This window comes from Quercus lobata, chromosome 2, assembly GCF_001633185.2.
Source record: "Quercus lobata isolate SW786 chromosome 2, ValleyOak3.0 Primary Assembly, whole genome shotgun sequence".
Lineage (NCBI taxonomy): Eukaryota > Viridiplantae > Streptophyta > Magnoliopsida > Fagales > Fagaceae > Quercus > Quercus lobata.
The window spans coordinates 6010893-6023935 of record NC_044905.1 but is presented as its reverse complement, the minus strand read 5'-3'; the positions used below and the strand labels follow the sequence as shown (position 1 = coordinate 6023935).

Genomic DNA, 13043 nt, shown 5'->3' with positions numbered 1-13043 from the left:
TAACCAAAATGGAACACTTTTTTTGTTTTAAGGACTAAAAGCAATAAAATAAAAAAGTAGGGACAAAAATGGGAATAGGGTAAAAATGTAGGAACAAAAAATGTAATTTTGCCAAAAATAAAAAATGCTAATGTTCTAGGACATGCAACGCACATAGCTGCAGGTAACAAGAAAATACCTGTAGGCAATAGTTGAGGGAGATTAAAATTTTCTCGTGTAGGCAATAGTTAAGGGATGTTAAATTTTTCTCTTGCTAATAGTAGGCTTTATCAATGATTCAATTTTTTTCTTTTGAAATTTGAAGATTGCTAAAGGTATTTCACCAGTTAAGGCATTGAGCTAGATGAGCTTTGGCTTAGAGTCTTGGGACACATCTGCAGGTATTTGGCTGTGCAGTGCACATTGACCCCCCAAGACAACCTGATGTATTGGAATTTGGCCATACTTGAAAGCGTATTGTTTATTATACCTATCTTATTACATATATTTTTGAAATGCACTGAAATTGTGACTTCAAATCATGATTTCTAACTTAGAAATCGTGACTTCACAATTTTGGTGCATTTTAAGGGTGTGTACTAGTATTTTCCTTAATTGAAATATGTCAGTCAAATTTTGGGTAGGGCGAGCATGACCTGATTCACATGGACATTCAATAATTTGTATGGCACTTAATTAATAGGTTGAAGTTAATTATTGTAATAAGTAATTCTATAATGATAATCATGATTTTTACATAACAATCAGGCTGATATGATTGACAGGCAGGACCAAGTCGTCCATTATCCGCAATTGGACAATTGGAGCAATGATGGAACACGTAGCCCTTTAGATCTAAATGATTTTGTATCATTGTATAGGATATAATGGTGTCTCTTCCAAAGGAGAATATAATTTCCACTGAATTTCCAATTGTAGCAAGCCTTTTCCAAATACCACTTATAACTATTTAAAGTGAGTATAGATGATGCAAATTCCCAGCTGATTCCAACCTATTGTTGCTAACAGCAAGTTGAAGAGGTATACCTAATACAAATGAAAATTTTACGTATACTTTTATTACTTTCCCCCCTCAAGAAAAAAACAAAATGACTTCACCATTTGGGAATTGGGATAGACAAGATATTGCGTATTCTTATGTAACTTTCCTCCTTGATATAACTTTATCAGCTAACATTAACATGTAGAGAAAACATTACTATTAATGCTAATATTATCATGTAGACAAAACATTATCAAGAAATGAAGAGGGATTCTTCTCAAATTTACCTTTGAAAGTCAAAAGCAAAGCTTTGCATCCTGTGATTTCGAGGAGCATGCTTTGCTTCAAGTTAATTATATATGCTGCCTATAATGGTCCCTAGGTAGCTAGATAATGTTGTCATGTCAATGTTCTTTTCTAAACACTAATGTTAGCGGTACAATAATTTTTACAATCTTTATTACAATAGTTGAAGTAAATAATTGTGATTGGAGTAACATTATTTTTATATGAACTTATTATTTACATAATTTTTATTAACACCTATCACAACATGCCAACTCACTCATTGTGAAAATTTTTAATTTATATCCTCCACACTCCACTTCAGAGTCTCGATCCAATTGGTGCTTCCATGATGCAAGAAGCCTCAACACTCCACTTATTGATATATAAATAGACACCAAAAGCCCTTCACGGAACTAAAGTAATTTGCAATAAGCAACAACAAGAGCTAGTAGCCATGAAGCATTTATTTCTCACAAGCTTTCTTATTCTCCTCTCTTTTCACCATTTGGTTTTTCCCATCTTTTGCAACTCTAGCCAAACTGACAACCTTTTCAAGTTGCTTAAATCTCGAAAATCCCAAAATCCTCCAAATACTGAACTATGGGTTGGATTAGACAACGATGATGGCGATTTTTCTCCAGTGTATATTGGACCCCAAGATGGGTTGAAGAAAGCTGACAAGATCAATGCCTTGCCAGGACAACCAAAAGGAGTGGATTTCGATCAGTATGCTGGCTATATTACTATAGACCCGAAACCCGGGAGAGCACTGTTCTATTACTTTGTGGAGTCACCTCAAAATTCTGCAACCAAGCCTCTAGTCTTGTGGTTAAATGGAGGTAAACACAGTACCAAATATTTCAATTTCATTTGTATGAACTAGTATAGGCACAAAGAATGTAGAAAATACCCACTTATATACTTCCTAGGTAGTAATAACAACGACTCCAAATGATAATATTACATAATATATAATACGGACTTTTATATAATTAATTACATGAACATCCATGCACACATAATAGAAAAAGAATCTTAGGTAATCCAATTATATATGTCCACACAATCAAACACAATTTATTTATTACGTAGGAATTCTTGGCTTAGTGTCCCGCATTTTAACTATATATCAAGTTCTACTTGCTCAACTTACTTTCTTTCATTCTGAATATAGAACATAAAAAGGTGGCATCCTATATATAGAAATAACATATCTTAAAATAATGAAATTATAAATTAATCGATCGAGTCAAAACGGAAACATAACCTAATCTTTCTTATATTGTAATCGCATTACTACCATATTACCCTTGTATCATCTTGTACCAAATACGAGCCAAACTCAAGTTTGTCATCATACTAAATTGGATACTTTTTTTTGAAGGCTACTAAATTAGATACTATGATTACATGTTTAAGTTTGCTTTATTTTCTTGTCATACAATTTCAAGTTTATTCACAAGTTATTCATCATCTTGGTCTTTCCTCATATAATAAACACCACCAATTAAAAAATTTACTATTAAAAATTATATATATATGAGATTGACCGTTAATATTATTCATTAATTCCAAATAATTGTTTTTTTTTTAGAATCCAAATAATTATTTGATATCTTATAAACTTATTTAAAAACTTACACAATCCAATATCAAGTCTTTATAAATTATACATATAAAAATATATAATAAGAATAAAAAACATATATACACATAAACATATGATAAATTATATATGCCCAAATTGAATTTATACTCACAAGTTTATACACAAAACCTATTATATTTTTTTAGCTTAACTTATTCAATCTTTGAGCATAAACCTGAATATGAATTTCTCATTTGTCAAATAACTGAACATAAATATTACAACCTACAAATATTGACTTATTTTAGATTCTGGAATTGAGCTTAACACTTCAATCAGCAGCAAAATACAGTTCGAGATCACAATAAAATGAAGGAAACCTTGAGATAAAAACCCTCCGGAAAACTTAATAAAATAAATAAAAAAATAAAGAAGAAGAAGAGGAAGAAAGAAAGAAAGGCTTGCTTATTCTGTAGTCTCATCTGTGTAGAAGGCAGGGCCTGAGGATTATTGATACTACTATTCTCACGTAGCATAGCATCAGCCAGAAATGTAAAGTAGAATAGACTTAGATCCGAATAACATGTGGCCACCATTAAATGTAAAGTAGGATAGACTTAGATTTGCAATTACGGCTCTATGAATTTTTCTCAGTGTGTTTCTTAAGAAACATAAATTATACAATCTAATAAAAAGAGAAATTCATATATTGACAATAACAACAATTAAAAAATATACAAATACATAAAGTTTACAATTGCCTTCTACAAGTTTACATATTTTGAATCGGTGCATGATAGTCTCATTATCAATGCTACAAGTTACGTTTCTTTCAATGTACACAACCAAGCAATCATTCATTCACTGAATGTAAAACAAATTATGGAACAAAATTTCATTTTATTGGAAAAAAAAAAACTGAGGGTGTTTCTAAATTGTTTTTTTTAAGTGTAGACAAATAAATTTTTTTAAATTATTATATATATAAAAAAATTTCAGATCAGGGTGGTCCCTTAAGGCGGCACCGCCCCTCTAGATCCGAATAACATGTGGCCACCATAGTCGGACTGGGCCACTTCAATTCCCAACATCATCTGTTTTGTCACCCACCATATTGTCCACAGACTCCACACGAAACCCAAATCATCAACCTAATGAGTGGTGTTTATTAGGTTTAGGGGACACGCGAAAATGAGTGTTATTATTCTTGAGCTAAATTATGGGTTAGCGGTTAGCCGTCATCATGTTGCCAATAAGTCAATACTTGAGCCCACCCAGCAAGTTCTACATCGAAAATAACCTTATTTATTTATTTTTTAGAAGCGGTTCTTCATAACATTTTCACATCATTTTTATAACAAATTCTAAGTAAGAAGTTGTTATGAGTTTTTAATTTGAATTCTCGTGTTTTTCATTTTTTTTTTTCGAATCACCACGGAAATTATTTTTTTGCCTATTAGTAATAGCTCGCAACAACTTACTACTTAAAATTTATTGTGAAAATGTTGTGTATGATAGGAAATTATCTTTTAAGATGAATTTTGGGATTAGCAATGCCAAGTTCCTTGTTTTGTCTTCTAAACTCTGGAACTCATGTTTATGAATTTGTACCTAATAATGGACAAGTTCATTTCGTAGCTGAACCGAAAGAATGACAATATGTCCTCCAACCTTTTAGGTTCTGATAAGAACTAAATACTGTTAAAATTGTTTGGACACGTGAATGGTCTTCTGAATCTCTCCAATCCAGTTTGGAGATATCTTTATCCTTATCCTTAACCAAAAAAAAAAAAATCCACGAGCTAACTCTCCTATTTCAAAATTTAAGAAAACGCTTTACAGTCAAGTGGTGAAGAGACCTAGAAGTTGAAATATATGATGACAAATTGATTTGAAGGGAAAGAAAACTCTCATATTCTTGTATTATTTTTAGTACAATGGTTAATAAACCATTTTAAAAAAAAAAATTGACATAATTTTTATAGAAAATATAAAAAGTTATAAAAAATAAATTTTTTTCCTATAAAAAATTTCTTAAACCAATGCATTTGTTAACTTTTACCTTTATGAATAATAACACCATCTTCTTCTGTATTATAAACAATCAGCTTCCAAATTTCCGGTTTCTACAAAATCATTTAGGAGCTGTTTGGATTTTGACGTTTCCATCACTCATCACCCAATTTTCATTACTCATCATTCAAAAATGGTGAGACCCACAGAGATGCAGCTTGTTTGGATTTGTTTTCAAGTTTTGTTTTCATCACTCAATTCTCACATTTTTGAGTAATGAGATACAAAAACTGAAAACAAGTTTTATGTGTTTTTGTGTTATGGAAACTGAGTTATGATGGAATTTTTGTAATTTTGTTGAACTTAGTGGTCCTACCCACATGTTAAGTCCCCTCCGCGGTAGAGCAATAATGCCCAGCCAACGGCTACAGCACTATTCATTCTCAGCCTCCATTGTTGTTATTTCCGAAAGATGATATTGCTCTCTAAAAGCCATTCTCTGCCTCCGTTCTCAGCACTATTCATTCTCAGCCTCCAGATTCTGCTGCAACAAGTCGTGAGTGTATTTTTTTTTTCTTCCTTTCTTCACATCTATTGCTTCTTCAGCTGAAACACCATCTTCCTTTAAATTCATGAAGTCCACGGTCACCATAACGTCCTTCCAAAGATTCACAAAACCCCAAATGCAAACCCAGGAAAAAAAAAAAAACTCTCACCTACACTGTGGCCACTCTCAAAGAAGAAGACACTGACAGAGAAAAAGAGTCCATTTTTTTATTTATTAAAAAAAAAAAGAATAAAGAAGAAGACATACTTGTGGAATAATGGTAGCATGGTCAGAGGGTGGGTTCCACGTTTTTGAGTTCTTAAAGTTGAAAACAGAACTGAGTTTTAGGTGCCAAACCGGGTTTTGGAAATATTTGTGGATTACTGAGTTATAAGAAATGAGTTATAGATTGATGATATTTGAGTGATGAGTAAGCATTTTTTTCACCCGAACAGCCCCTTAGATTTGCTTTTTCTCTCACATCTTATCTTTGCTTTCTTACACCATTACTTACTAATTTACTCGCATAGGGCCACAAAATTTAATGCATTGCTGATTTACTTTGAGTTATAAACTTTCTGTATCATAACAAATTAAAATATCTCTTCAGTTGTCACAACATATTGGACTTTTCCTACCAGTAGTTGTGAGACCGACACAAAGCATTATACTTATCGCCTAACTATTTCTCTAACAAAAAAATAGGAAAAGTTAACGGATGTCACTTGTGAAAAAATTCTAGTACCACCAAAAAATATATAACGTTTGCCATAACTCTCTATTCGGCTGATTGTAATTGATGGAAAAAAAAAAAAAAAAAAGTAGGTTAATGTGAAAGTTACAAGAAACCGGTCATAATATTTTAAGCAGGAGAGTTATGGTAAAAGTTGTGACTTTATTTGTGGGGTGCATAGAATAACTCACTAATAAAACCATACTGAGATTTACAGGCCCAGGATGCTCTTCTCTTGGATATGGAGCCATGGAGGAACTGGGACCTTTCAGAGTCAACAGTGATGGAAAAACATTATTCCGAAATGATTACGCATGGAACTCCGGTAAGCAGATTCATGTAATTTCACCTTCAAATGATAGAGTAAGCCGTACAGCTTTAAGTACTAGAAATCTAATCTGAATTTATTTCTCTTTAGTAAAAACTAATACCCTTTGAAAAAAATATTGGCAGTGGCAAATGTTATCTTTTTGGAGTCCCCAGCGGGAGTTGGGTTTTCATATTCAAACACGTCCTCAGATTACATCAAAAGCGGTGACACAAAAACAGCGGAGGACTCTTACACTTTTCTTGTGAACTGGCTTGAGAGATTCCCCCAATATAAAAACAGAGATTTCTTTATAGCTGGAGAAAGCTATGCAGGTCATTATGTACCTCAACTTGCTCACACAATTCTCTCAAAGAACAAGAACAAAAACCAAACAGTAATCAACCTCAAAGGCATTGCAGTGAGTACATTGTGAATTCTATGCGCTTGTTATCTCAATGCTTATACTAAAAAAACTGATAAAGGCTTCTCTGTAAATGTCAATGGATGCAGATTGGGAATGCTTGGATAGATGATAATACTGGTCAAGTGGGCATGTATGATTATTTTTGGACACATGCTTTAAACTCCGACGAAACTAATGCAGGAATTCATAAGTACTGCAACTTGGTTTCGGATAATTTCCCAAGCCAGTGTGATGATTACCAAACACGAGGAGATTTAGAAACCGGAGATATTGATATTTATAACATATATGCTCCAATTTGCAAAAATGCAAAACCCAAGTCAGGCCAAAGCGGTTCTGTAAGTCTTTATGCATCAATCAAAATAGTTTTTTATATTTTATTTAGTTTTATATGAATAATTTCAAATCTAATTAGAATAATAAAGAAATAGCCATGAAGATTATTATAAAACAGGGCGCGTACAATTGGGTTGACTTTATGCTCTTGTAAACTAAGCATGAATTTGGCTTCAATAATCTGTGATTTTATATTAAGTTGACCAACACATTTAAAGAACTTAAACTGAACTTGTAATTAGAACTAAGCTAGAACTGATTTTAATCTTACACTATATAGGTCCACAATTTTGATCCTTGCTCCGACTATTATGTCGGTACTTATCTAAATCTTGCCGAGGTGCAAACAGCTCTTCATGCAAAAGCTACAGAATGGGAAGCTTGCAGGTATGAGTGAGTTACCTGTGATACCTGTGGACTTGGACCACATTGGCAGTGATGATCTTGTCACAAAGCATGAAAAGATAAAAGTCCCACAAATGCAAAGTTAAGATCTTTCTTGGACTAAAAGTGCCACCCAATACAAATTACTAATTTTGCTTCTACACTGCCTGCAGTGGTTATGCATGGACAGACAGCCCAACGACAATTCTGCCCACTATAAATCATCTCATATCAAGTGGAATTAGTGTATGGATATACAGGTAATCCCTCATCTTACATGAGCTTTTTTTGTTTTTGGCAAGTGATCATTCAAGATTTCCTATTCATGAGAAAATCCTGTTAAAATTTCTCTCTTCATAACTGAACCAAAGCTGTAAGTCTATTACAGTAAATAGATATAAGAGTGCTGATTATTACACACCGGTGTGGACTAAATGTGTGCATCATGTCAATTGAAATTGTGTCTTCAAAACAAGGCTGTGTGCGGATGTGTGCAACTATGTGCGACAAACATTAATTTGGATATAATACAAGCTACCAATTGCTAGCACCTTAAACTTTCTGTCAATGAAACCTGCAGTGGCGACATAGATGGCCGAGTTCCAGTAACCACCTCTAGGTACGCCATAAACGCACTAAAACTACCAGTCACTACTAATTGGCGCCCATGGTATTCTGACAATGAGGTAAATATATTAGATAATTGATCTCATAGTTTAGCCAAAATTAAATAAGGTTAAGAATTTCCAACATGATGATGCTGGCTGCAGGTTGGAGGATATGTGGTTGGGTACAAAGGATTGACATTCGCCACAGTAAGGGGAGCTGGGCATGAAGTTCCAAGCTACCAACCGGAACGAGCACTGACCATGATCTCATCTTTCCTTACAGGGAAACTTCCCCCAATGGAATAAATTGCCCTTTCACACTGTAATTTCTAAAAATTTATATTGTCCAGGTACTTGTAAACTAAGTTCAAATAGTTCCTGCACGGTCATGGATTGACTTCTACTAGAGAAAAGGAATTCAAAAAAGGAAAAAACTATTTATTTAGTATTGAATTCCATGCTGTGTTACGTCTTTCTTTTTCTTTTCTTCTTTTGTTGAAGTAATCAACAGCAATACCACATCAACAAGTACAGATAACAGAACTTCTCTTACACAAGTTAAATCCAATAAATTCCCAAGATTCAGGTACACTTTAAGCAAAATCAAGACAACTAGATCCAACAATTTGACTCAGAATCTCCCATTTGTAAAATAATGAGAACCTCCCCCATAGAACTCTTTAACTTTAGAGTTCTGGGGGTCTTAACCCCAAGGAGATACTACTAGCACACGTGCACACAAAAATACAACTGCCAAACATTAAGCAATCGAGTTCTGACAGTCAAACTCTACACTGAAGATTTATGCACTACCTCCTTGATAGTCCAGAAAGTAAACTAAGCACTTTCCTCCTCTGCTATAACCTCTCTACCATCAAACCTCAGCTCACATATTTTAGTATGTTGAGCAACTCAAGACAAGCCTTAAATTGCAACACCAAAACACATTTTCCCTCATTCTACGAGGGACCAAACTACCAAGATATATCACCAAATTATTAGAACCCCAATAACACATATCTACGTCTTCATTACCACAAGACTGCTGTATTCGTATTCGTATCCTATTCAAAACCAGGTTTTACATCACTTTCTTATTATAATTATCATCTATGAAGCACGGATGTGTTTCCAGATTTGGGTGCGGGTATGGATGAGGGTGTGAGACTCAGCAATTTTTGAAAAATAGGGTGCGGGTGCGGCAAGATGCGGCGATTAAAAAATTATTTAAAATATTTTTATTTATATATTTTATATATTGCTAAACATGCTTTTTATATAATAATAATAGAAAACTCATATAATAATAATAATAATAATTAATAAATAGAAAGTAATAAGTACACAGAAGTTTTTGACAATTGAATTATTGATAGAGGTATTAAAATAGATGAGGGTTCCAATAAAAAAAAGAAGAAAAGATGTGGCTTAGTGGCTCACGTATTTGGTCAGCCTAAAAACAAAATAAAAGATATATGTGGTAGGTATTAAAATAGGTGTAGCTTCTCATTAAAAAAGAAAAGAAAAGGGAAGATGTGGCTCACGTGTTTGGTCAGAGAGGCACAAAAAACAAAATAAAGCCTGGCATTTAACAAAACTTATCCTATCATTTTAATATGAAAAAAAAAAAAAAAAAAACTTATCAAAAAAAGAAACAGAACAGAAGGCGGCAAATAAAAAGGAAGAAGAAAACGAAGAAGCAAAGAAGAAGAAGAAGAAGGAGAAAGGGAATAAGGCCACCGGTATCTTGTGACGGCAATGGGTGGCTATCTTGTATCAATATCCACCATTTTTTTTTTTCGGCCGAAACACATCGATATTTGGCAAATATGATTCGATTTGGACCGGTTTGGCACGAATTGACGCACATCGGATCTGAATTGACGTGAGTTGGCGTGAATCTAGAAACGGAAAAAAAAAAAAAAAAAAATTTCCGACGTGGCATCAACACGCGGGTCGCGGTGTCGCCCGCCACACCTCCTGTCGGGCAACGTCGAGCTTTGGTACAGCAATCCTGTAGCTGCGTTAGTGCTTTCTAGATTATCATTAGTTTTTTTTAGTTATGTTTGCTAGTTACATATCGGCATTAGGTCCATTTCAGTCCAATTTAGTCTACGTCGGTCAATTTAGTTCAATTTAGTCTACTTCGGTCCAATTCAGTCCAATTCGGTCTACCTCTATCTATTTGGTCCAATTTATTTAGTCAAATTTGGTCCATTTGGTCCACTTTGGTCTATTTGGTCTATTCTATCAATTTCGGTCCATATGGTCTACTTCTGTCAATTTGGTCTATTTAGGTCCAATTTGGTCTATTCCGTCAATTTTGGTCCATTTGGTCAATTTCGGTCCATGTCAATCCAATTTGGTCTACTCGGTCCAATATGGTCTTTTCAGTCCACTTCAGTTCAATTTGGTTCATTTTAGTTCATTTCAGTTCAATTCGGTGTACTTAAGAATAGGAAAAGATAAGTTTGAGTTGACCGTATTATCAATTATTTGAGGAATATCAATTGTAATCATATGATAAATTTGAGTTATCATGATAATCTCCTTAAGAGAATTAGAATTTGAATAATGAATGGGAAAATTCAAAATTTTAGTTGTACCAAAAGAAATTAGGAAAATATAATGCATAAAAACAAAAGTTAGAAAAATATGGATCATTTCAATATATATATATATATATATATATAAATAATGTGTATGTATATATATATATATATATATCAATCAATCAAAAACACAAAAAATGATAAAATTATATATTGTAAAAATTGTGTAATTAAAACTACTTTTAGAAATTTTTTAATTTTTAGGTAGAAAAAATTATCTACAATAAAATTTAGAGAATAAATTATACATTATACCATGTTTCAAAATAATTATATATTCTTACGCATCACGTTTGTCTGCAGCTAGTCTATATATATAATAATAGGTGAAGTTGAGAGAAACTTAAATTAAAATTCCAAATTAGAGTTCTAACTCTGCGCCATGTGTCCTAAATGATTTATTTTTAAAGAGTTTTATTTCTTAATTTTAGAATCAAATGTGAAACTACATCATAAATATTCATCTAAGTGAGTTATTAAGTACAAAAACCAAAGAGTCTAGAATAAATGAATCGTAAAAAAAAAAAAAAAAGTGCTTTACAATAATTAAAAAAAATGGACAATTTACATTTTATACCCAATAATATTCTTACAAAATTTTTTAAAGAGTTAACAAAATATAAAAATGACTATCAATAGTATTTAAATTATATATATAGAAATTATATTAATTATGCATCTTATTATATATTTTTAAGTGTATCCATACATATGCATGGGGTTACAAGCTAGTGAAGCATAATAGCGGCATAATGTAAAAAAGCTTATTTTCTTATAAATTGAGCTTCCACCATAAAAATCTAATGTTCAAAGGTGTGACACATCCTATTATATGAACCAAAACAAAAGTCACAACTTCATCCCTAATAAAAATTTATACGAGTAATCAGTGTTCATAATCCTGAACAGAGTTGCATAGCTGATGTCAGGTTTGATGTGAAAATAGACAGCTTAATTTCTTTGTCAGAATATCCGGATAGCCTCTTGACTAACCTCAGAAGAAATGTTTGCCTATTTAATATGGTCTCGTCAGGGTGTCCAAGTCTCCAAGAGTCTTATACTTGCGAAAGATTAATCTTTGTTTTGCAGCTAGTTTGCACAGAAGCTGCAATATTTGTGTCTATGAGGCACTGACATAATCCTGAACATGTTGCCTAGGCATCCGGGGGAAAAGCTATAGAGAAACAACTCTTTATTTTTTAGGAGGAAAGGAAAAAAAAAGAGAAATAAAAAATTACACTTATAATAAAAAACACAAGAAAAGAAAAAGTTTAGCTAGATAAAATGACCGAAGTTATCGGGTGCTTCCAAAGCTTCAAGGATGCTACCAAACTGCCACCTGCCAAAAATTTAGGAGGTGACAAGTCCGATCTAACTCAAAGAAGGAATGGATTTAGGATTTTAAGTTAGCGAGAATTGGAGTATAAAGAAAAGAAAAAAAACTCTAAATAGGCATCTATATAGTATTAAAAAATTATAAATACTCAAAATTGTTGTTTCTAAATATATTAAGATGCAATTATATACCAACAAAGACAAAAAAAAAATATAAATATATATATTTTTTTTAATACTAAGTTGGCTATGATTTTTTTTGTGTGTGTGTGTGTGTGTGTGTGTGTGTGGAAGTTAGAGTATTCAAAGTGGTGGTGCTAAAAATTTTAGTTTTTAGCACCTCAAAAAACTATTTTATCTATTTTATCACATTACTTTACAATACACCCAATATCAAATATTGTTCTATTTTTTAATCACTTCATTTAAAATAATATAAACAACTCATTAAAATAATAAAGGAAGAGAGAGAATTTGAGTTTTTTAATTGAAGGAAGAGATGTAATCTTAATAAAATATTTTATTTTATTTTTAATAATTTGCTACAGTCAACTGGTATTTATACCAATTTACTGTAGTTGCAAAAAAATTAGCTTTAACTTCTCTAATAACAAATGATTTTTTAGTTCTTTGGTGGTAAAATATATATTTTTTGGGCTAAAATACAATCATCATTGTGAATGTTTTTATTATTTTTGTTAAGTTTTTAGGTTGGATAGTTGTTATTTGGGTGAGACTAGCTAGGTTTATTGAGAAGAAGGGGGTCTAAAGTTTTGAAGGGGGGGCCCAACTAGAAAAATGAAATATATAATAACTTAAAAAAAAAAATTTTGAACCCAAGGGGGCCTAGGCCCCCACCTGGGTTCGTCCCTGGCTCAAAGGG

General features: G+C 32.5%; 1 protein-coding gene across 2 annotated transcripts; it reads left to right on the top strand.

The window, feature by feature from the left end:
- Positions 1 to 1682: 1682 nt before the first annotated feature.
- Positions 1683 to 8626, top strand: LOC115974229 (serine carboxypeptidase II-3-like). Of its 2 annotated transcripts, XM_031094477.1 has the most exons (8): positions 1683 to 2109; positions 6369 to 6476; positions 6605 to 6879; positions 6972 to 7223; positions 7502 to 7608; positions 7779 to 7865; positions 8186 to 8291; positions 8376 to 8626. In XM_031094477.1, exons 1-8 carry the CDS (start codon positions 1725 to 1727, stop codon positions 8517 to 8519), a joined length of 1464 nt encoding a protein of 487 aa, XP_030950337.1. In that variant the 5' UTR covers positions 1683 to 1724; the 3' UTR covers positions 8520 to 8626. The 2 variants fall into 2 exon arrangements, with proteins under 2 accessions (XP_030950337.1, XP_030950338.1); XM_031094478.1 differs by lacking the exons at positions 8186 to 8291; positions 8376 to 8626 and adding an exon at positions 8082 to 8179.
- The last annotated feature ends 4417 nt before the right edge of the window (positions 8627 to 13043 follow it).

Bases quoted from the DNA above. Each gene is read 5' to 3' on its own strand.
- LOC115974229 (XM_031094477.1), top strand. From the start codon at position 1,725: ATGAAGCATTTATTTCTCACAAGCTTTCTTATTCTCCTCTCTTTTCAC. The intron at 6,477-6,604 runs GTAAGCAGATTC...AAATATTGGCAG, and splicing joins TGATTACGCATGGAACTCCG to TGGCAAATGTTATCTTTTTG. The intron at 8,292-8,375 runs GTAAATATATTA...TGCTGGCTGCAG, and splicing joins CATGGTATTCTGACAATGAG to GTTGGAGGATATGTGGTTGG.